The sequence below is a fragment of the Ascaphus truei genome, chromosome 18 (assembly GCF_040206685.1).
Source record: "Ascaphus truei isolate aAscTru1 chromosome 18, aAscTru1.hap1, whole genome shotgun sequence".
Classification (NCBI taxonomy): Eukaryota; Metazoa; Chordata; class Amphibia; order Anura; family Ascaphidae; genus Ascaphus; species Ascaphus truei.
In genome coordinates, this window is record NC_134500.1 from 4,268,299 (window position 1) to 4,292,721 (window position 24,423).

The 24,423-nt window shown below is 47.3% G+C and overlaps 1 protein-coding gene across 1 annotated transcript in view; it reads right to left on the bottom strand.

The window, feature by feature from the left end:
- Positions 1–4,116: 4,116 nt before the first annotated feature.
- FAM174B (family with sequence similarity 174 member B) overlaps positions 4,117–24,423 on the bottom strand; it is a 31,932-nt gene continuing 11,625 nt past the window's right edge. The window contains exons 2-3 of the mRNA XM_075575240.1: positions 16,849–16,986; positions 4,117–5,938 (exon numbers count right to left, since the gene is read on the bottom strand). Of these exons, the coding sequence (XP_075431355.1) occupies positions 5,935–5,938; positions 16,849–16,986 (142 nt within the window). The 3' untranslated portion in view covers positions 4,117–5,934. The remainder of the gene's footprint in view (positions 5,939–16,848; positions 16,987–24,423) is intronic.

Here is a 24,423-nt window from a genome sequence, read left to right on the forward strand (position 1 = left end):
CCTACAGGCCAGTCCGTGATTATTGCCCTCATATACTGTACTACTCAAGGTATTACCCATTCAACACTGATGTATTAAGGTCTGGACATAAGAATGTGTTAAATCCTTACTACATTACTACAGAGCTTTGGGGGATTTTTTCCCAGCAATGATGTCAGATATTGGGAATTGTATACCACCATTCATGTGTACATTACACATTAGATACTTGAGGGGTATTTCATTGTGACTATTCTTCTTTGAAGCTATAATTATATCTGCTTTTGTTTTTTTTTAGTGCACCGCACAGTTTTTTTTTATTACCATTTATTACAGTTTACAAGAAACCGGAGGTGTGAGTCAGGCCCAGGAAACACCCCCATTGCATCCAGAACTCTGCAGAAGAATGTAAAGACGGAGTGTTATTCTGCGGAGTGGGCTGCTGCAGGGGGGGCCGGCGTTACTTTAAGTGGTTATTACAGTAACAGAAGGAAAGAACGCTACAAAAAGGTTTCACACAAACAATGTTTCGATTTAAAAAAAAAAACATCACAATCCATAAATTGTATTTTTTTCTTGAGGTGGGGAGGACATCGAAAAACTTTCTTCCCCTCGTTCATTTGAATGTCAGGGTAGGGAAAGGTCTCAGAACAGGGACCATACACGGCTCCGAATTTCAGCAATCGCTGCACGAGAAAACCTGCAAACCGGCCAGCACACGTTGCAATACAAGAGCAACCGTCAATGCGATAAAAGATCCCGCTGGTCCTGAAAGGGTTAACGTGACGTGGATAAACAGGTGCTAGTTCCAAGCTAGCGGTGACATTTACTCACCCACATCACGTCAAGGAAACCGTACACTCGTTAGTCTCAAACTACAGCAATCCTGCCTTTGGGTTAGATGCGAAAGGCACCACCTGGTCATCATACCACGGAGCAGCGCGCCACACTCCAGTCCTCAAGACCCGCCCAACTGGTCAGTTTCAGGATATCCCAGCTTCAGCACAGGGACTGATTGAGCCACCTGTGCTGAAGCAGGGATATCCTGAAAATCAGACCTGTTGGGGAGGTCTTGAGGACTGGAGTGAAGCCCCCTAGCCATGGAGAGGCAAAGCTTCTGATACCCACGAACATGTCCACACCGTGTACTCACGTGGGTCACAGGTTTTCCCATACGACTCCGTAGCTGCTCCTGTACAATGTGTTACTTTGCATCAAAACATTATGATGTCATTATGATGTCATTATGATGTCATGGCCAATGATACAAGTTACATGGGTGAGGAGTTCTCCAACAAAGCAACATCACCGATGGATATGCCTCCAAATAAGCAACAGGGCCGCTTTAAGCACAGACGCGGTGAGACAGCGCACAGGAAGTCTGCAGCCAGTTTGCTTCATTTGCTTAAATGAGCTGGTAATTAAAGCACAGATGAGGTCTTGCAGTCATTAAATAGCTAATCAAAAAGGAATGACAAAATACTTGGACTCTATTTTTAGCTTGTTTTTCTAAAACCACAAAATGGAACATATTAAAAGAAAAATTGGAGGATCATTAAGACAAAAGCAGATCACATAGCAGCAAAATATGAAGAGATTTACAATCCCTTCGTTGTAGATTTTCAACACGTCATACTTAGCGCTATTTTACATTAGGTCAGTGGTTAACCCTCCCGTGATACAGGGGCAGACATTGGCCAGAACGTTAACCTTTTGTGGCCAGAAGGGTCCACAAATCATTGGCAGAGGGGCCCCTCTGGCAGTGAAATGGTTAAAAAAAACAAAAAAAAACAAAAAAAAATAAAAAACAAGAAGTTGTGGAAAAGAGCAACTAGAATTATTTCTTAATATTACCCACACCAAAAATCACCAAATTCACAAAGGTGTCGTTCTGAAGTAAAAAATATATACATTTATATATAATCTAGATAATTCTCCCACGCATTAAAATACGATATAGAATTTGAGAGAAAACAATTAGAATAAAGGCCACAGCATTTTTCTCTCCAAATCTGCAAAGGGAAATGTCGTGGCAAATATACCCCGGCCTCCCGATCGAAAGCACAAAAGCGTACGCCGATTATTATATCGCAGCTGATCAGCAAACGTCCTTCCCCCTCCCAACCCCCCCCCCCCCAGTGTCCTGACACCTCTCCCAATCAGGGAGCGTCTGTTAGAAGAGCCCCATCCTAGATATGGAAAAGAGGGAGCCCAAAAATAGATTCAAAAAGAGTAATAACTTACAGCGGTGGGTCTCAATCTAGGTGTCTAAAGTCCCCAAACCACAGGGCTATTTAAGGAGCATCTTTGAGGTAAATTGCATGGCAGAAAACACACTGGATCACCAGTTATTAGAATTTAGACAAAGCGTCAGAAAGCTGGGTTCATGACTGACGTGCTACCATTCAATTGGTTGCTAGGCTATGGGTCGAGCATCATTGTAGCTCAGCAATGTCCGAATGCTTTATATAAACCACAATAGGCGCTGGGTTGCAGATTGTTGCAATTCAGATGCTTGTGTTTTAATGGTTAGTGTTAGTCTGGCATACACAAACTCGCCGGTTCGATGCTCAGCCTCGTGCACCACGTGCGATGGTATTATCCCGTCTAAATCTCTCGCTCACTCTGCTCCTTGGGTGAATGTAGCTTATTGTATACCAACGATTGCAAGCGCTTTCAAATACCAGGTCATTGTATTGCTTATATACCATGTATACAGCTGCATCCTGTCACAAGGATTATTCCGGAGGCCTGTGACCCGGACACACCCTGCAACATAATGAACGTCCACATTTCAGAGTAAATAGCAGTGCATTCCCAACTGGAGGAATTGTGCTGCAGCCTGCAGGTAAACACTCGAGATGTTCATGCCTTGAAAATGGACAGCTGATCGAGTCAGGAGAGTCTGCGAGTTTAGTAGCATGGAAAATAACTATTCTTTTTGGTGCAAATTAAGTACCCCATCTTTCTGGGGTTCGAGAGCGTTTTTAAATCCGAGCATAAACAAGTTGGCAATTTATCAATTGTTACGAAACACTAATAGAATACACCAGGACATTATATATTTTGGGATTTTTCTCATGGTTATAAACAGAGAATCAAATACTTATATTTTAGCCATAATTGGTTGCCTGCCAATTCAGCTACCACACGCCTGGAGGATACCTGGTTTTGCCAAAAACTGATTTCTCAAATCAGATGTATTTTTAAATATTGTCATAGTTACGATATATACTGTATGTATACCATGGTTATAATGTCAGTGTATACTCAGTGCAGCTGGCCTGACCCCACTACTGTACTCAACTTTATTATAAGCAGCCATTAAATAAAGTCACCTCTACAGTATGTGAACAAGCGAACCCTTGTTTGCGAACATTGACAAACTCCTCGAAAGAAAAGCTTTGCTGCTCCTTCAAGCTGAACAGGGGTAAGATTGCAACACGATGGAAATGGGCTAAAAATCGGCCAAAAGGTTGTTTGATCTTTAACGCATTCAATCCTGAATGATAATTAATGCAAGACTCTGAAACAAAAGCTCCAAAGGTGAATGGTGCACTAACTGGAAAGGCGAGAATCCCAGGAGAAATCGCTCCATAAACTTATGATCCTGTAGCACTCATTAACTTACTGGACTAGTGAACTTTCAGTAATGCAGACCGTGTACAATGTTTCGGGGAAATCCCAAAACATTCGGCACCATGTCTGCATTATTAAAAAGACTTGAAATGTCTATTAAAAGGAGGAATCCAAGTCAGCACATTTTTGGGTGATATATATCTATATATATATATATATATATATATATATATATATATAAAATATAATCTCTATTTGAAACAGGGGTCTCTGGAGGTGAACCCCATTGATTTCAGCACTGGGACCCCCTGGTTCCAGAGATGCCTCCGAAGTAGGTGCAGGTAGCTACTCTGGCTGAGCAAGCAAAGGTTTAAAGCTCCCACAACCTATTTTTAACCAATAGGAAGTCCCACTGATGTCACATCTTCCTATTGGCCCCCAGGGCACGACATGTTTGAAGAGCGGACATATTGTGAGCCCCCGTAGCGAGGAGAGCGGCTACCGGCACTTACTTCGGAGACCAGTCTTCGGAAGCAGGGGGTCCCAAATCCCCCGGCGTGGATAGCTGCATTAAGTTAGTGAGTGCTGCAGGATCCGGTTTATTGAAGATTCTGAAACAAGACATTTTGTTGCAAATGAATTTTTTTTTTTCATTTTTCCATATCTACCGACTTGAATGGGGAATTTTAGCCAAATACAGCCGGTCAGCCCCTTTGGTGAATATAGAGGAAGCACCTAAACCTCTTGTTGAGGTGAAGATCATTTTAGCTGAATACTGAATTATTAAAACTGACGAGTGTAATGACCAACGATCCCCAACCTTCAGTAGTGCCTTATGGTCTCTGTATTTGGATGTAACCCCTCGGAAAGTCTATTCAACAAAACAAATATGGAGTTCACAGGAAATCTAGATACAAATGATTGTTCTAGTCTCCGTAATCAACTGCCGGAGAACTCTGCGGTGAAGGCAAACCGAGCCTAATCCAGCACATTAATACAATTACCAGCTGGAGATCGGAGTGTGTAACAGGAAAGCCCAAAACTGGCCCTATAATAAGAGTTCAACTGTAACCAAGTTAGGATGAGGAGATCACACTGCAGTTTTACCAAACATCTCAGATTGGGATTCACGGTCTCGTACGCGGTTTGTTTTAGGACGGTTTTGCCTAGAAGTGGTTACATTTTAAGTTGATCCTCTCAGACCAGCTCCGCCTCCAAGAAGCGTTTACTCCAACTGGTGGTTGGGCGCAGTGGGAATGTGAATTCTTTTGCACCAGTCCGCACGTTTGACAACCCATTTAAAAACCAGCCCACTGATTGATCAGGCAGGATCCCAACATCCCAGCCTTACTTTGCAAAAAGCGAATCAAGTTTGGTAACCATCCGGTTTTTCCAATGAAAAGTCAGTGTATGAGAGTCAATCCACAAACACACATTTACCGCCACAGTCCAGTTCATTCATTGAAGGAAATGACCAGAGAGGGAGCAACGTGCCACTTTAATTATTAAAAGAACACTGGTTTTCCATCCATCCTTCCAGCGGCAGGTGAGGCATCTTCCATCTTTTGGCCGACGACGCTTTTGAACCAGTTCCTTTCAAACAATCATTAGACAGCAAAAACGGCCGCTCATTTCAATCTAGTCTCCTGCCCTGGATTATGCTGAATAATGATTTGTGCAAAATAAAAACAAACATTACTAGCCAGGGGAACGCGAAAAAGGATCAACGTCGATGACTCACTTGCATTAGCGGCTTCCAAAGTTCATAGCAAAAGTAGTGGACTGTGGTACACTGATAAATACTGCGGCGCCTAAAACAGAACGTTCTCTTTGGCTCGGCTAGCCAGATTATCGCTGGCAATCTGTGACTTCAGGGCAACTTTGCAGCTCAGAGATGGCTGTAGACAATGTAACCAGAGCTGAATGATTTCTTTTTTGCAGACTTCTCTTGCAAATACGCCCAACACTGACAAGGAAGAAAATGCAGGCGTCTGCTGTAACAAAAAGCACGTTCCTTTAAAGGGTTACTTGTAGCGCTATTGGTTTTACCAGTGGAACTTGTCCTTTGTCATTACACAAAAGCCAGAAAAATGTTGGCTTGTATCAAAAAATATCTTTAAATACAAAAATGATCCAGTTGGAGAGAAGAAGTCTTTTCTCCTTTGTCTGTGATGCTTCCAGGAGTTTAATACAGGTACTGTATTTAGTAAATGTTTAACAAAAGCAATTTATCTACGGAATTTCCAGACCACGGTGTAGGAAGAAACAGTCCGCTCCTATTGGTCTTGGAGACGAAGAGTCCTCTTCGCACTTATGGCTCCGATGGGATTCTATGGGAGCAGATGCATTCGCTGGACGATGGAAATTCAGATGTATTTACCTGTTAGGCGGAAAAAGAAAGAAAAGAAAAAAATAAGTATTAGAGATATTTCTTTAATAAGCAAATGATTTATTCTGTGCTCAAAGCTTATTGTAGATCAGAGAGAAAAAAAAACAACAAAACTGCATTTGTAAAAATTCCTGAAACATGATAACAGGAAACAAACAAAATATGAACCCCTTTGCCGTTAAAAAGTTCCCGTCGCCATTGTTTGAAACCCAAAACCTTAATCCGACTAAACAACACTCCCGGAATTCATATATTCGAGGACATACTATATGAAAACATTGAATAAAACAACTTTCAAAATAATGAAGACGTATTAGTTGTTTGACTTCTTTGGTTTCCATGGCAATCCTTGGGGGAATTTGGAAAAAAAAACAAAAAAAACTTACGGCTCTGTGTTTTGGGCTTAAAAACAAACAACTTGGGTCAAGAGAATGGATCAAAAAGTTACCATGAAAGATAACTATTTTGGAATGGTGCAGTCCCGCCCCTGTGTGTTTGGGAAGGCGCTGAAATAAAATAATCAAAACACAGAATTGTGGCTGGATTTAATTAAAAACCCTCTCTGTATTAGTAAAATGAGGAACACCAACAGCAAGAAGGGAGAATCTGCCCTAAGGTTCCCGTCTCTGAGGGACGAGATGCATGCAAAACCATCATAAATAATTACTACGTCCATCAAGTGTTATAGATTAAAAGGACATAAGGAACACAGACTCCGCTCACACACGACAGCATGCTGATTACAGTACAATACATCCGGAGTTCATTAGGGGCTGTTGCAAGGCTGATGTCGAACTGGATAAAGATCGAGAGAGAGGCCAGACAGAGGCTGAGGAAGGCAGAGAGACAGGGAACACCCGGAGAGAGACGGGAAGAGGAAGGGAGTGGGATCGTTGGACTGCCGGCACGTCTTGCCTTCAAAATCAATACACCTGTGGCAGGACGGCCTGTAGCCGAGGTCAGGGAACAGCCCACACGTGTAGTTTCAGGATAATGAAAACGTTCAGTGGCTTTATTTCTCCACAGCATAACATAACATGCGGGTACACTGTCCCTTTAAACACCAAAACAAATCCTGCTCCACATTTGGGAGAACTGACTAACACTCCAGGCCTATCTAGCAGGCTGGCTGGCTAAACCATTCACCAAACCATAAGTGTATATTAAGCAGTCAGGAAAACAAATGAACAATTCTTACTTTGGTTGAAAGAGTTAGTTTGGTGAGTCCGTCTGGCTAGCAGCTCACATACATACTGGACACCTAACAAGCTCCTATTAAACCCCCAAAATACCCACAACATATATATAAGCATATGAGTGTCAGAGGAGTGCTACTGAGCATGGCAATATGCATTAAAACCAGAGACATAACATAAAACACAGACAAAGCTCAGTTTTTAGCACATCTAGTGAGACTCATACACGGTACAGTGCCTAAATATATATGGATAAATATCTAATAGGTAAATGGTCTTTTAGTTTGACATTTTTGGCCAAAATTGTTGTAAGCCCCTGAGCCAACGCCAAGGCAGACCACATATCAGGGGTCCCTAACGCTAATATAAATTCTTAATAACCTGTTTAATAACAGGAAGAATGATTTATAGTAAATCTGTCAATATTAGCTGCAAAGTTCTGTCTGACTGAAGCTTTTATTAACCTGTACATTACCAGGAAAAGCACTCTGTATTAGAGATGTCACAGCCAAACTGCAATTTGTATTTACCTATTAGATATTTATCCATATATATTTAGGCACTGTACCGTGTATGAGTCTCACTAGATGTGCTAAAAACTGAGCTTTGTCTGTGTTTTATGTTATGTCTCTGGTTTTATAGCAGCTCACATAGCAGAGTTGTCTGGTCTAAGGCAGCCAGCTACTGCCAGTAACAAGATCCTTTTATACCTTGCTGGCTATCAGGTGTCAGCTTACATCCTGATTACCTAGCTTCCTCCTGAGTTAGGCTAAGGCCCCGCTCCCAGAGTCAGCGCACCTGCGCTGCTGACAGGCGGTGCGCTGAGATACACAGACCGCGATCTGCGGTCTGTAGGGAGCGGGAGCCGGAGCGGGAGCCGGAGCGGGAGGTGGGAGGTTTGATCGGGAGGTGGGCGGGAGGTGGGCGGTTTGATCGGGAGGTGGGCGGTTTGACAGGGGAGGGGGGGCGTGGCTTGAGCGGAGGGACCCGCTACTCTCCCCCCCCTCCCTCCACGGACTCGGGCTGGAGCTGGAAGGTAAGTTTAAACACACACACGCAGGCACTCATACATACATACATACACACACACACACAGGCAGGCACTCATACACACACACGCGCGCACACACAGACACACACACACACACAGACAGAGGCAGGCACTCACGCACTCAGACACATACACACACACACAGACACATACACACACAGACAGGCACGCACTCAGACACATACACACACAGAGAAAGGCACTCACCTGCTTTCACTCCACACTCCTCCCCGCTCCCCGAAGCCTCTCCTCCTCCCGAAGCCTCCCCTCCCCATTGGCTCACAGCCACACACGTCACGCATCAACGCTAGGAAACACCATTCTCTGGTGTCTCCAGCGGCTGACGCGCTACAGCGTGTAGTGCTCTGTGCAGCCAGGGGGGACCGGGACCGGCTCGCGAGGATTCCCCTGCTGGTGGGAAACTCGCGACCCGCCGCCCGCGCCAACGAGCGCAGCGGGACCGAGGCCCTAACCTTCTGAGTGCTGAATGAAGCACTCAGACATATGTTTCCCTGGCATAACTGATAGAAGTTGACTTGAGCCTGTCACAACACCCTTCAGACATTATGAATCAGTCAGGGAATAAACAGCCTCTTCAATGCTTTATCAGTTAGCACAGGGGTGCCACACTCTAGTCCTCAAGGGCCACCAACAGGTCAGGTTTTCAGGATATCCCTGCTTCAGCACAGGTGGCTCAGTCATGGACTGAACTACCCGTGTTGAAGGTAAACCCCGAGAACCTGACCTGTTAGTGGCCCATGAGGACTGGAGTTGGCCATGCCAGAGTTAACATATGAACGAGGCCCTGGCTGTGAGGAGTTTGACTTTGCCCACGGTCTGTAATACACAGCTAAGCAATACACGGTCTGTAATACACAGCTAAGCAATGCACGGACTGTAATACACTGCTAAGCAATGCACGGTCTGTAATACACTGCTAAGCAATGCACGGTCTGTAATACACAGCTAAGCAATGCACGGTCTGTAATACACAGCTAAGCAATGCACGGTCTGTAATACACAGCTAAGCAATACACGGTCTGTAATACACTGCTAAGCAATGCACGGACTGTAATACACAGCTAAGCAATGCACGGTCTGTCATACACTGCTAAGCAATGCACGGTCTGTAATACACTGCTAAGCAATGCACGGACTGTAATACACAGCTAAGCAATGCAAGGTCTGTAATACACTGCTAAGCAATGCACGGTCTGTAATACACTGCTAAGCAATGCACGGACTGTAATACACAGCTAAGCAATGCACGGTCTGTAATACACTGCTAAGCAATGCACGGTCTGTAATACACAGCTAAGCAATGCACGGTCTGTAATACACTGCTAAGCAATGCACGGTCTGTAATACGCTGCTAAGCAATGCACGGTCTGTAATACACTGCTAAGCAATGCACGGTCTGTAATACACAGCTAAGCAATGCACGGTCTGTAATACACAGCTAAGCAATGCACGGTCTGTAATACACTGCTAAGCAATGCACGGTCTGTAATACACTGCTAAGCAATGCACGGACTGTAATACACTGCTAAGCAATGCACGGACTGTAATACACTGCTAAGCAATGCACGGTCTGTAATACACAGCTAAGCAATGCACGGTCTGTAATACACAGCTAAGCAATGCACGGTCTGTAATACACTGCTAAGCAATGCACGGTCTGTAATACACTGCTAAGCAATGCACGGACTGTAATACACTGCTAAGCAATGCACGGTCTGTAATACACAGCTAAGCAATGCACGGTCTGTAATACACAGCTAAGCAATGCACGGTCTGTAATACACAGCTAAGCAATGCACGGTCTGTAATACACTGCTAAGCAATGCACGGTCTGTAATACACAGCTAAGCAATGCACGGTCTGTAATACACTGCTAAGCAATGCACGGTCTGTAATACACAGCTAAGCAATGCACGGTCTGTAATACACTGCTAAGCAATGCACGGTCTGTAATACACAGCTAAGCAATGCACGGTCTGTAATACGCTGCTAAGCAATGCACGGTCTGTAATACACAGCTAAGCAATGCACGGTCTGTAATACACAGCTAAGCAATGCACGGTCTGTAATACACAGCTAAGCAATGCACGGTCTGTAATACACAGCTAAGCAATGCACGGTCTGTAATACACTGCTAAGCAATGCACGGTCTGTAATACACAGCTAAGCAATGCACGGTCTGTAATACACAGCTAAGCAATGCACGGTCTGTAATACACAGCTAAGCAATGCACGGTCTGTAATACACAGCTAAGCAATGCACGGTCTGTAATACGCTGCTAAGCAATGCACGGTCTGTAATACACAGCTAAGCAATGCACGGTCTGTAATACACAGCTAAGCAATGCACGGTCTGTAATACACTGCTAAGCAATGCACGGTCTGTAATACACAGCTAAGCAATGCACGGACTGTAATACACAGCTAAGCAATGCACGGTCTGTAATACACAGCTAAGCAATGCACGGTCTGTAATACACAGCTAAGCAATGCACGGTCTGTAATACACAGCTAAGCAATGCACGGTCTGTAATACACAGCTAAGCAATGCACGGTCTGTAATACACTGCTAAGCAATGCACGGTCTGTAATACACAGCTAAGCAATGCACGGTCTGTAATACACAGCTAAGCAATGCACGGTCTGTAATACACAGCTAAGCAATGCACGGTCTGTAATACACTGCTAAGCAATGCACGGTCTGTAATACACTGCTAAGCAATGCACGGTCTGTAATACACTGCTAAGCAATGCACGGTCTGTAATACACAGCTAAGCAATGCACGGTCTGTAATACGCTGCTAAGCAATGCACGGTCTGTAATACACTGCTAAGCAATGCACGGTCTGTAATACACAGCTAAGCAATGCACGGTCTGTAATACACTGCTAAGCAATGCACTGTTTGCCTCTGACAGGAAAAGGGGGGTTCAAAAAATAAAATGCAAATAAATAAATATCTGGGTTTTTTGCAGTAAAAGTAGGGGCAGCCGGGCTGTTGGAATATTCCCAAATACACACAATTATTACACCATCAACCTCACCCTCCACCCAAACAAGCGATGTTTCTATTTGGCATATCTCTAAACATTTCAGTCACCAGCTGCGGCTATCTTGAAACAATAATTGAAAAATGAGGATGATTACTGATGCTTACAGAACAAGTTATTCCAGCTAAAGTCCTGAATGCCAGAGAAACTCCTGCGTGCCTTGCTGCAGTAAATCAGAACGCTCAAAATGCTTAAACTTTTTATATTTTTGCCAAAATGAAAAGAATATATATACATTTTTTTTAAGTGGCATCGCATGCTTTTTGCCATAAAACGAAAATCCTGTTCCTTTTTCTACATGCAGACTGACAAAAGGTTTCTTTTTCATGGCATGGACTGTTACAGACAAAAGCTTGAAAAACCAGGACCCTTCATGGATCTGCAGATCTGAAAGGAATATACACAGAAAATAGGTTTACTTATTGTATATCCTGTATACAATAACCGCATTAACGACTGAGAAGTCATCTCTTAACGTGTGAAAGGTTTTACTTTGAGAATGTAAAATGCAGCACCCCCTGTAATACGGAGGATTGGGTGTAAAAATTGCACATTTCAATTCCTAGATGTTATCTGCATGTTCACTCAAAAAAAAAGACAATTGATTCTAGTAACAAACAGCAGCTAAAGGGTTAAGGAGTCTGTATAACTGAACAGCTATATTTGCAAAAGCAAGCCCAATCCAAGAGGATTCGGGTTTATATAATCCAAGGGTCCTGGTTTATCTAAACGGTGCTACGTGCTGGACAACAAATACAAACTCAGAAGCAGAGGAAGACAGACGTGGCGCTCACACTGACACAGCACGGTCAGTCTGGCAAGGAGAGCAATAGGATTCTTCTTTTTTTTACATTAATACAAAAAAGGCGCCACTTTGTCTTCTCCCGTGGCCCAACAACGGCCTCGTCATATCTGAAGGACAGGTCCTTCTTCAGCATGACATTATTCTCTGTTGCATGCATCAGAGAGGCTGCAACGTGCGGAGATTCATTACGAATCCCTCCTGGTCCTCGTCTGCAGCGATACGGACCATAAACTATTGTAGACACGGGCGCGATAAAAAAGGACAGAAAAAAAACCTACGTGAGAATAAGCTTTTCTGACATGTACAAGGTCATACATGACATGTGAGTGCCAGATGATGTCATTTCATGTTTAATAGGCTGAGGTAATGTCACCAGTAGCTGAACCGGGTTCAAATAACAGTGTCCGCTTCTTGTGACCTTGGGCAGGTCATGATGAGACAGAGGCCCCAGAATGGGGTCGTAGGCTCCTTAAGGGCTGCAACGTCCTGATTGGCGTGAGCTGGGGGGGGGGGGGGGGGGGTCAGATAACCCCCCTTCCCCCACGGAGTGGGAAGGCTGCTTGTCCCCTCCCATCTAGGGGGAGGGAGGTGAGAGGGTATAAAGAGAGGGTCCCTGGGGGGAAGAGTCAGAGCTAACGGAATTTGGAAGGGGCCGGGGAAATGGATCGGGAAAGAAAGGGCTAGGAAGAAAGTAAATAAGGCCATGGGCAAATTCATCCTCTCTTGTGGCGGTAAAACCCTTAGGCACAGAGAGATTGACGCCAGGGACGGCAGCTGGCACCGAGGAGATGGTGTACATCTATCGCCAAAGGGTTTGGAGGTGTTCCTACATAACATCAAGGGGAGTTTGCGGGCGGAATTAAGGTCAGAGGTCGCAGCTTGGGGTGGTCGTGTCGGCCCCCAGGGCAGCCGGTGCCCCGCAGAGGGGCCTCCGGGTGGCGGAGCTGCCGCGCTAGCCAAGCTCAGGAGACGGAGAACGGGCGAGGACTTTAGGGTCCGCCTGTCAGCTGGAGCCCCTAGAACAGCGCGGCAGGCTGGAGATGCCGGCTGTAGGGCCGGGCCGGCCTATGCCCAATCAACGCTGGTAAAAGGCTGGGCGCCAGCTTTAGGGCTGGGCCTAAGCTGACCCTAGGGGCGGGAGGGGGAGGGAAGCAGCCCAACATCGGCTGAATGAGGATCTCCCCCTCCCATCTTACAGTGCTTTGGGCGGGGGGAGGGAGCGGGCCAATTGCTGGCTGCCTGGGCAAGGATCTCCCCCCCCATGCACATGATACGGGCGGGGGAAGGGAGCGCGGCCAATTGCTGGCCGCTGGGCAAGGATCTCCCCCCATTTCGCATGGATCCTGCTTGGCTGGCGGGCAGGCTGGTTGATTTTAACAGCGGGTGTTAAAATAAAGCTGTGACCTTTTCTTCCAACCTTGTGTGGTGTGACGTTATTTGGTTTAGCGTCACAAAGGAGGGGCGGCGCATAAAGCCTTTATTCCATCTCCCTGTGCCTCAGACACTAAAAGTTCAATGCACACTACTGGACAGCGACTGATTCCATGTATAGCACATAATATACATGCACTCAGTTTCTTCCTCTCCACCTTGCTCCCTCCTCCCCTCTTTGCACACTGCTTTCCATTCCCTCCTCCTCATCTATGTCTCTCCTCCCCTTCTTGCTGTCTCTCTCGCTGTCTCTCCTCCCCTCCTTGCTGTCTCTCTCGCTGTCTCTCCTTCCTTCCATGCTGTCTCTATCGCTGTCTCTCCTCCCCTCCTTGCTGTCTCTCTCGCTGTCTCTCCTCCCCTCCTTGCTGTCTCTCTCGCTGTCTCTCCTCCCCTCCTTGCTGTCTCTCTCGCTGTCTCTCCTCCCCTCCTTGCTGTCTCTCTCGTTCTCTCCTCCCCTCCTTGCTGTCTCTCTCGCTCTCTCTCCTCCCCTCCTTGCTGTCTCTCTCGCTCTCTCCTCCCCTCCTTGCTGTCTCTCTCGCTCTCTCCTCCCCTCCTTGCTGTCTCTCTCGCTCTCTCCTCCCCTCCTTGCCGTCTCTCTCGCTGTCTCTCCTCCCCTCCTTGCCGTCTCTCTCGCTGTCTCTCCTCCCCTCCTTGCCGTCTCTCTCGCTGTCTCTCCTCCCCTCCTTGCTGTCTCTCTCGCTGTCTCTCCTCCCCTCCTTGCTGTCTCTCTCGTTCTCTCCTCCCCTCCTTGCTGTCTCTCTCGCTCTCTCCTCCCCTCCTTGCCGTCTCTCTCGCTGTATCTCCTCCCCTCCTTGCTGTCTCTCTCGCTGTCTCTCCTCCCCTCCTTGCCGTCTCTCTCGCTGTCTCTCCTCCCCTCCTTGCTGTCTCTCTCGCTGTCTCTCCTCCCCTAGTTGCTGTCTCTCTCGTTCTCTCTCCTCCCCTCCTTGCTGTCTCTCTCGCTGTCTCTCCTCCCCTAGTTGCTGTCTCTCTCGTTCTCTCTCCTCCCCTCCTTGCCGTCTCTCTCGCTGTCTCTCCTCCCCTCCTTGCTGTCTCTCTCGCTGTCTCTCCTCCCCTAGTTGCTGTCTCTCTCGTTCTCTCTCCTCCCCTCCTTGCTGTCTCTCTCGCTGTCTCTTCTCCCCTCCTTGCTGTCTCTCTCGTTCTCTCCTCCCCTCCTTGCTGTCTCTCTCGCTCTCTCTCCTCCCCTCCTTGAGGAGGCATTCCGGTTGTTGCAGGTATATATACACATACAGATGCCTGCAACGCGTTATGATGTCACATTCCAGATATATAGTCTAAGGCTGCGTCCCTGGTGAACGCTGGAGAGGGCGCAAGCGTTCACTCGGCTTCTCCCCGCCGCCTGCAGCAGGAGAGATCTGTATCCTGCATGCAGAGGAGACGGGGAGGCGTGTCGGGGGCGTGGCTGAGACGTCACGGAGCATCTCACGTGACCGGCTGCCGCACATGAACAGATTTTTCTGTTTCCTCTGGCATCGCAGCACCGGCGCCTCTGCTCCCGCCGTCGCGATCACCATGGCCGCAGACTAACAGGTACAACATCCAGTGGCTCACTTGCGCGCGCGACACACACACACACACACACACACACAAAAAAAAGGCCCAGGATGTCTGCAACAAACAACTGAAATTCCCCTTCAAGGAGAAGAGCAAGAAGGGGGGAGGAGACAGATGGATGACGAGGGAATGAGAGCAGTGTGCAGATGGGGCAGGAGGGAGTGCAAAGAGAGAGGGGAGGAGAGACAGCAAGGAGAGGTGGAGGGGGAGGAGGGAGTGCAAAGAGAGAGGGGGAGGAGGGAGTGCAAAGAGAGGGGGGAGGAGGGAGTGCAAAGAGAGAGCGGAGGAGGGAGTGCATAGAGAGAGGGGGGGGAGGGAGTGCAGAGAGAGAGCGGAGGAGGGAGTGCATAGAGAGAGGGGGGGGAGGGAGTGCAGAGAGAGAGGGGGGGGAGGGAGTGCAGAGAGAGAGGGGGAGGAGGGAGTGCAGAGAGAGAGGGGGAGGAGGGAGTGCAGAGAGAGAGGGGGAGGAGGGAGTGCAGAGAGAGAGGGGGAGGAGGGAGTGCAGAGAGAGGGGGAGGAGGGAGTGCAGAGAGAGGGGGAGGAGGGAGTGCAGAGAGAGGGGGAGGAGGGAGTGCAGAGAGAGGGGGAGGAGGGAGTGCAGAGAGAGGGGGAGGAGGGAGTGCAGAGAGAGGGGGAGGAGGGAGTGCAGAGAGAGGGGGAGGAGGGAGTGCAGAGAGAGGGGGAGGAGGGAGTGCAGAGAGGGGGAGGAGGGAGAGCAAAGAGGTGGAGGAAGAGGAAGTGCAAAGAGAGAGGGGGAGGAGGGAGTGCAAAGAGAGAGGGGGAGGGCGGGAGTGCAAAGAGCGGGGAGGAGAGACAGCAAGGAGAGGTGGAGGGGGAGGAGGGAGTGCAAAGAGAGAGGGGGAGGAGGGAGTGCAAAGAGAGGTGGAGGGGGAGGAGGGAGTGCAAAGAGAGGGGGAGGAGGGAGTGCAAAGAGAGAGGGGGAGGAGGGAGTGCAAAGAGAGAGGGGGAGGAGGGAGTGCAAAGAGAGAGGGGGAGGAGGGAGTGCAAAGAGAGAGGGGGAGGAGGGAGTGCAAAGAGAGAGGGGGAGGAGGGAGTGCAAAGAGAGAGGGGGAGGAGGGAGTGCAAAGTGGAACAGCACATGGAGGAGAGAGTAAGGTGTGGAAGAAGGGACAAGAGACAGCGCGGCGTTACAGGGAGGGGTGAAAATAAAGCGTAAAGTTGATCTGCTAGATCGGCGTATGTTACACCGGGTACAGAGTGTGGGCACTGAGGGGGAGGAGGGAGATCGGCGCGTGTTACACCGGGTACAGAGTGGGCACTGAGGGGGAGGAGGGAGATTGGCGCATGTTACACCGGGTACAGAGTGTGGGCACTGGGGGGGAGGAGGGAGATTGGCGCGTGTTACACCGGGTACAGAGTGGGCACTGAGGGGGAGGACGGAGATTGGCGCGTGTTACACCGGGTACAGAGTGTGGGCACTGGGGGGGAGGAGGGAGATTGGCGCATGTTATGCTGGGTACAGAGTGGGCACTGAGGGGGAGGAGGGAGATCGGCGCGTGTTACACCGGGTACAGAGTGGGCACTGAGGGGGAGGAGGGAGATTGGCGCATGTTACACCGGGTACAGAGTGTGGGCACTGGGGGGGAGGAGGGAGATTGGCGTATGTTATGCTGGGTACAGAGTGGGCACTGAGGGGGAGGAGGGAGATTGGCGTATGTTATGCTGGGTACAGAGTGGGCACGTGTGTAAGTTATTTACGGGCCAGTGACGGAAGTGGAATAACATTAAATGTGAATTAGAATGGGCGTCCGGTACCTGTACCGGTACTTCACATCGAACACTGTGGAGTCGTCGTCATCATCGTTCTCCTCATTGAGGGGCGTCATTTCCACTCTCTCTGCCGGCGTCGTGATGATGTCATACTTCCGGGTTTTTTGTATTCTTCTACCAGACCTGGAATACATAAACATAAGCGCTTTTAATTATACAAGAAGAGCAGCGTGACCGCGGCAGGTACGGCACAGTGCCCGCGTGTAGAACGGGTGTTTAATACACTGCGGAACGGCAGGACAGACATGGCAGGGCGGCGATAATGTGCGGGAATACTTTTAGTAATGGTTCCATATCCCTCCAGAACTGAAAGGGTAAACTTCCAAACGCACACCTTGGGTCCCAATACACAACTGGTTTTATGACTGCCCAATTACTGAGTAAACACCATTTGGGAACGGATCATGTCCCTTCTGCTAACAATGGGAACCCCGGGCTCCGGGAGGAAACGTTTGGGAGCAGAACGACCGTTTCACGTTTCACCTTCTGTATCGGAAGGTTCGGATCTCCGCACGATGGGATCACAGTCAACATTTTTAGCATTCACGTGTGGCTTCCTTCCAAGATAGGGGCGGCCAACGCCAGTCCTCAAGGGCCACCAACAGGCCAGGTATTCGGGATATCCCTGCTTCAGCACAGGTGGTTCAGTCATTCCGACAGCCACCTGTGCTGAACCTGGCCTGTTGGTGGCCCTTGAGGACTGGAGTTGGCCACTCCAGTTCTAAGAGATCACTGAACGAATCCAGGTAATTTCACTTAAACAATTGCCACCATTGCCTCCCCTCCCCCCCCCCCCCCCCTCCATTTAGCAACATGCAACTTTTAATGTTTTTTTATTTAGGGGGGGGGGGGGGGGGGAGAAGAGGGCCCGGGACAGAACACTTTCAGTAAATGATCTTTCCATTGTCACCAATTATTCCTTTTTAGAGGAAGGCAAAAATAAGGGTTTAAATAAAGTACAGAGGGGGAACTATTTTCCAGATTAATATTAAAAACAAAAAAGGTGCAACATGGGATTATGTGCGGAAACTAGAAGGAGAGAGACTGGCCGGGAGACAGCAGGTTTGGGGGGTAGCTGCAAATAACAAACAGAATTAAACTTGTACAGAGAATGGGCACAAGTGAAAGAATGAACCAGGAATCCGTCCTGCGTCGGCGAGAACCGTTCGTATAATATTCTCGGCTTCCCCCTAGTCAGCCACATAGCAGGGCGATAAGATTCTTTATAACAACCTTATTTCCTATAACAAGTTTATCTCATATAGCGCTTTTCTCCCAATGGGACTCAGAGCGCGTCACAATTACAGTATAGCGCGCGATGCGCAGCACGTAGAATTGTGACACAGTCCCTGCCCAGGTGAGCTTACACTCTGATTTTGGTGCCTGAGGCACAGGGAGACAAAGTGACGTGCCCAAGGCCACAAGGAGCTGAAGCCGCGGATTTACACTTGGCGTCACGGTTTTACAGAGTCAGTGTCTTTACTCACGGAGCCGCGCCTTCATTTGTAACAGGCGGTTTAAATGACAGTAACAAGCCTTTGTGAACCTAACCCCCAAGGCTCGCTGCGGAAAGCGGCAGAACAGGAAATACCTGGAGGTTTGCTGGGGGTCACCGTGGGGCACACGCACAGGGCAGCGACCTTCTGCCGCACGCTTATTTACCCGGAGACTTTGTACAATTCCTTTGCATTTATGTTCTGTATTTATTATTTATATAATTAACTCTTACCTTCTCCGGCGGCGGAATTTCCCCCTGCATGGCGCCGTCAAATGACGTCGTCATGTTGCCATGACAACAGGACGCCCTGCGGCGCCGAGTTACAATGGTGCAGCAGCTCCCTGTTGTCATGGCAATGTGGCGCCATTTGACGGCACCATGCAGGGTGAGATGGCGCCGAGGCCCCGCACCGAACATCCCAGCCGGCCCGGTTTCGCCCAGAGATTTCAAATCAAAAACCCCGTAGCCCCGAGATACGTGGCCCAAACCCTGCGTGGTGGCAACCCTGCGTATTCTATAGGAAAGAAAACCAGCAACAATTGTAACCCGTGCAGGGAGCGGGGCCCAGTTATACGCCCACAGGAACAGGCTTCCAGAACAATAACAGCAATATAAGGGACGAGGCTGGGGGCGGGAAGGGAACCTGGCGCCAAGATTTCCGGAAAAAACAAACTACGTGGGCTATGTGGCACCCACCGGCTGAATAACACCGCGACGTGCGCAGCGAGGGATGTTTACACAGGCGCAGCGTCAGGATTTCCTACAGGACGGAAATCTCTGGCACTGGAGCTCAGGAAGCAGACACAATGGGGCTTTATTAACCCCGTCAAACAATGCGTTCCTGGTATTTAATGTGCAATGTCTGAACGGGGGCGGGGGGCGCAGGGTCCACGTGAAGCAGAGAGATCACAGTGGGGGCACGGTGACCGTTCTACCCCAAAATCAATATCTATGCGCAAGAAAGCCCGATTATAAATGTAACACTGAACATCGCTTTCTACAATGTCATCTGCTGAAATAACTGATCCCATCACATACCCTATTATCTCACAATCAATCCAAAAACATGAACAGCATGGGGGGGGGGGGGAGAAGGGGGGTTGGGAGAGAGGAAGACATTGTACATTTAGTGCAGGCTGGACACCCCCCCCCCAATGGTATCACGCCCTCCTGAGGGCTTATTTCTATTGGGTTTCTGTTGCAAATCGGGGGACTCTGGAATTTAATTGCATCAATTTAGCTCCTGAACGCTTTGACCTAAGGGGCACACTGCGATAGCTCCAGAGCTGTACAACTGTGACCCCCATATCTTCAGACAATAAGGGGAACTACTGAACAAAAGCCACTGGTTCAAAGGAAAAAAAAAACCAACGCAGAGGAAGCTGAAACGGCTGCAGTCATCGGTTGTGGATTCCTATTATTCAGCCATTTAAAGCCCCCATATGAAAATCAGGAGGCGATACCGGTAAATATATAGATTATTATTCTCAGAAACTGGTGGTCTCCAGATGTGAAAAAAGCGTTTTTTACACGTTATGGTAACAGGGATTGCAAACTGCTGTAGTTACAATGAATTTAAAAAAGTACTGACTATACACGCGAGTAAATAATAATGCATTGCAGCAGTGAAGGCGTTAAACCTCAATGGGGCTTTTATGAGGTTATAAAGGATGATCAAACCCAGCTCAGAATAACAAAAACCTTCTAAAATTGCAGGTTTGGAGTCTCACATCTTGTGTAAATTGTACCATAAAAATGCCCAGCCGTCCAGGGGAAAATCAAGAGCTCCTAGAACTCACGTTAAGTAGTCACAGAGTGCATGTAAAATCAGGCCTCAAAAACATTTCTCTGGGGCAAACGGATTAAATATCGTGGGTCTTGTTCGTGACGATCCGTTCATTAAATCAGCCCGTCTTCCAAGACCAGGAAAATTGCAGGAGATGTAAAACTTCTGAGAGTTATCACGAGCACCAGAAATAAATCTGGAGACAATTTCAAAGGCAAAAAACTTTTTTTTTCTTTTTCTCCCTCAACAGGAAAACATGTTCAACGCGAGCCAACAGATAATTACGCCAAATGTTCCCAATTGAGACACATATGGAGTAGACGGATGTTTGAGGAAACGCGCTCGTTGCATATTTCAATGCTGATAAAAATAATACTGGAATACCACACACCCCAAGTGATCTCCTTTATTGCAACTTCCTGGCCCATACGTTTTTAACCTGTTCCATGTCAGTGGGACAATGCATTGAAGAGGTTAATGTCTTCATGGTTTTAGAGACTACTTCTGTTAAAGAAATACGTTTCTCACAAGTCTACCCCCAATGACAAGAACGTTACGAAGATACTCACTAATTGACTGCAACAGACACTGGACTTCGCCCAGCCTAGAGAACAAGCGGGATTTCGCAGTGGATACAACATCATGGACCACATCCAACTTGTACAAGAAGTGATTTCCCCGAGTCATGACTACCATATACCACTCATGTCAAGATTTGTAGATTACGGAAAAGCATTTGATGGTCTACACCCATACGTTTTTAAATGCCGTTTTTAAGAAGCCACATCAAGCATTAGAAGATACAAGATGGAGACACCAGGTCACCAAAGTTTTGCATAGAAACACTTTAATAGTCCAAGACCTGGAATTGGGAATAAAAGGCAATCAAAAACAGTGAATATTTTAGTATTGAGAATGGTTCTACCTGGGCCGGCGAGTAACAACGGAAGGGAACCTTTTGAATAAAATCAATGAGAGAATGAAGATGGGATGGAGGCGTTTGGAAGAAACAAGATAATCTTTCAAGGGAACCTTCTACTGCGCCTCTAGAGGAGAGTGTTCAAGCAGTATATTCTGCCCGTGCGCACGTATGGATGTCAAACGTTGAGACTAAATTCAAAGATAATTTAGACGCTTCAGACATTTTAAAAGACGTATGAGAGATGTAGGCTGGGTATTAACCAGAGACAGGAAAAAGAATGAATGGTTTTGAAACCAGAAGTTGGACACAAAAATGAAGAAATAAAATGGCGGTGGGCTGGACATATCGCAAGAAGAGGACCATGGTTGAACAAAGATCATATTCTATTAGATTCCAAGGGCAGTTAAAAGACCAAGATGATCAAAAGTAAGATGGGAGGATGAAATCAGAAAATGTGTTGGAACAATGTGGAGAAGACCGGTTTCCAACTGCATTACCTGGAGGATCATTGGTGAGGCTTCAGCCAGCAGCGAATCCACATGGGCTAAATTATGAAGTCTCGCTCTCAAACAATTCTTCCACAGAATATTAGACAGGGTCCTCACTTCCCTGCCTAATCAATCAGCCATTCCCATAATGTGGGACACTAAAATGGGGTTATTCTTTATTGTCCAAACTGATTTTTATTTTTTACGAAAATGGGTCAATTTACTATATAGGGGATTCTTGTCAGAAAACGGCCCCCTGGGACTATATAGAATACAGACAAAGCTCAGGTTCCCTTCTGGATAACTTCTGGATAACTCACTACCACACCCCCAATCACACGTTTGAGGCCTGTGCGTCTTATACACCTGTAAAGATTCCAAGCACTGATGTCTCTTCGTAATACGTCAAATCCCACCTGCACCGAGCTAAATATTTAGTGCTCTCTAGCACCGATGAAATGACAAGAAAGAGACGGTCATACTGCATTACTCATCTCCATGCGAACATGGAACAAATATAAACAAAACACAACCCTATTGCATGTATAGGCAGATGTTGCCACAGCAGCGCATTATGTAATCAGGTTTACTTTATAATAATAGGAGCAGTAGTAACAGGAGAGACTGCATACAGAAGAAAAAATTAAATGAAGAGCAAGTTGATTAAACGCTTGGTGTCTCAGCCAATAAAACTCCCCCACACACAGATCCAGATTTATCATTCACATTTATTAAAAATAAATTGGATGCTTAATGAAATTCAGTGCTTTTTCTGGGGGAGGGGGGGTTGGGAAGGGGGGAGGAACAGGAGTTGAAACACAGTTTGCCGATTACTGTATGCCATCCAATCTTTGTTATTTTAGCCTAGGGGGTCTTTGCTGCATTTCTAATCAGATGCAGCTTTTCATGGAAATCTGCAAAGCATCATGCGCTAATACAAATGTAACAAAATAACAAAATCAATTGACTAGATCCATTATGCCATTTTTGCCTTGAACTTATTTTTAGATCCTGATGAATGGGTGTTTTTTGCTTCGCCCACATTACAAGAACCTCTTTTTCTTCCCCCTCGAGCTGTCAAACAAGACGGATTTAATCCTTTCCGTATTTCTCCCATTACATTTCCGACTGACAAACCCTACAAAACAAACTTTACATGTGACTACCAGCTACAGTCGCAGCGCCTGGAAAGTCTGCCAGGAAAGTGTTGGCCGAAAAGAATTCCCTATGCACAAGCTGAGCGTGTCCCCTTATTTTGCTAACCAGGCTTATTCCATGGTCTATCCGGCCGCTCCCCCTTCTCTTACCGTGCACCCCAGAACTGGAACAACCTACCGGAGACTATCACAGCCGCCACCAGTCTAAGTTCTTTAAAAACTAAAGCTGTCTCACATTTTAATCTGGTCTGTAATCTATATTATCTGTAACTGTGCATGCAATGTCCTGTATATAATGTATAACCCTGTTCACTTAATGTAACTATATATTTGTAACCATGCATCTGTCATCATAACTCTGTGCCCAGGACATATGTGAAAACGAGAGGTAACTCTCACTGTATTACTTCCTGGTAACACTTTATAAATAAATAAAATAAATGCAGAGGCCAATGGCAAACCATGAACCCACTGCAATCTTCACGCATGCTTTGCACAGGGGTTTGCTGTAACGAGCTGGAGAAACGAAATTTTGCCAATTAGGTCTCTCTCCCCCAGAACACGCAGAGCAGGGCAATTTGTTTCCGTTCTGCTCTTCTGCCTCGCAAGCCAAACAGGAAAACATTATATTGGTGAGCGTTTAAAGCGGTGAATCAAATGCCATGTTCTGATTTACAGCTTTGGATCTCTGAAGATTTGCAAGACATTCGTTCTTTACAAGGCCAACTGATATCGGTCAGCGAATTGCGTCAGCGGTCAGTCATGTCCGCAGGTCCTTCCGGGTCCCAGATTTCAGTTACCTTTACTTTTCCATTTGTCATCGGCAAAGTCCTGCAATCCTAATAATTGGTTTCTGAGACTTATAGCGGTAATCTCTCTCCCCCAAAACACCTCCAGGAGTTTAACTCAAATGCTCGTATCTTACCCGCCGAGCATCGCCAGGCCTATTGTTCCTTAATATTTTTCTAGTGACAAAACCATGATTTAATCCAGCGGTGCATAAACTGGGGGGCACAAGATTAACTCCGGGGGGGCGCGGGGTTTACCGAGGCCCCGCACGCTTCCCGATGGCACTTAAATGAAGTGCCAGGGAAGTGGTGAAGGCCTCTGTAAACTTTACTTACCGTGGTTCAGCCGGCACCTGGAGACGTGTCGCCATGGCAACGTGACATCAAATGACGCCCAGACGCCGGGAACCACGGTAAGGAGGGAGGAAGGGGGGCGCGTGGAGAGCAGGACAGCCGGCAGGGGGAAAAAAGATTGCGCTCCCCTGATTTAATCTACCTTCTGAAGTCAGAATTTGGATTTTTGGACCGCACTTTTGGAATCGCTTCTGTATTCTCTATTTCAACCGAGTATGAACTCCTACCTACTATAAATGAATGTATTCTATATGCCAGAGGCTACTTAGCAGGCCTTGTTACCAGCGCAATATACACCTACGCAAGTTACCTGTGATAAAAAGGAGGCTAGTATTATAAAGTAGGTGTTAAAATCATTATGTAAACCGGACCTGTTGGTAGCCCTCGGGGACAGAGTGCCGCTAGTATGTTATTGTAGCCCCCTGTCCCTAAAGGAAACCCGCAGGCGACACCGCGTGCTGCTGTACCTGCGCGCTCACAGGAGGCCTGAGCCTCCGCTTCTGGGAGCCTGGGGTGAGCTCTCGCTCTCTGTGCAGCGCCTCCACCTAGGAGGGACCCAGCGTGGGC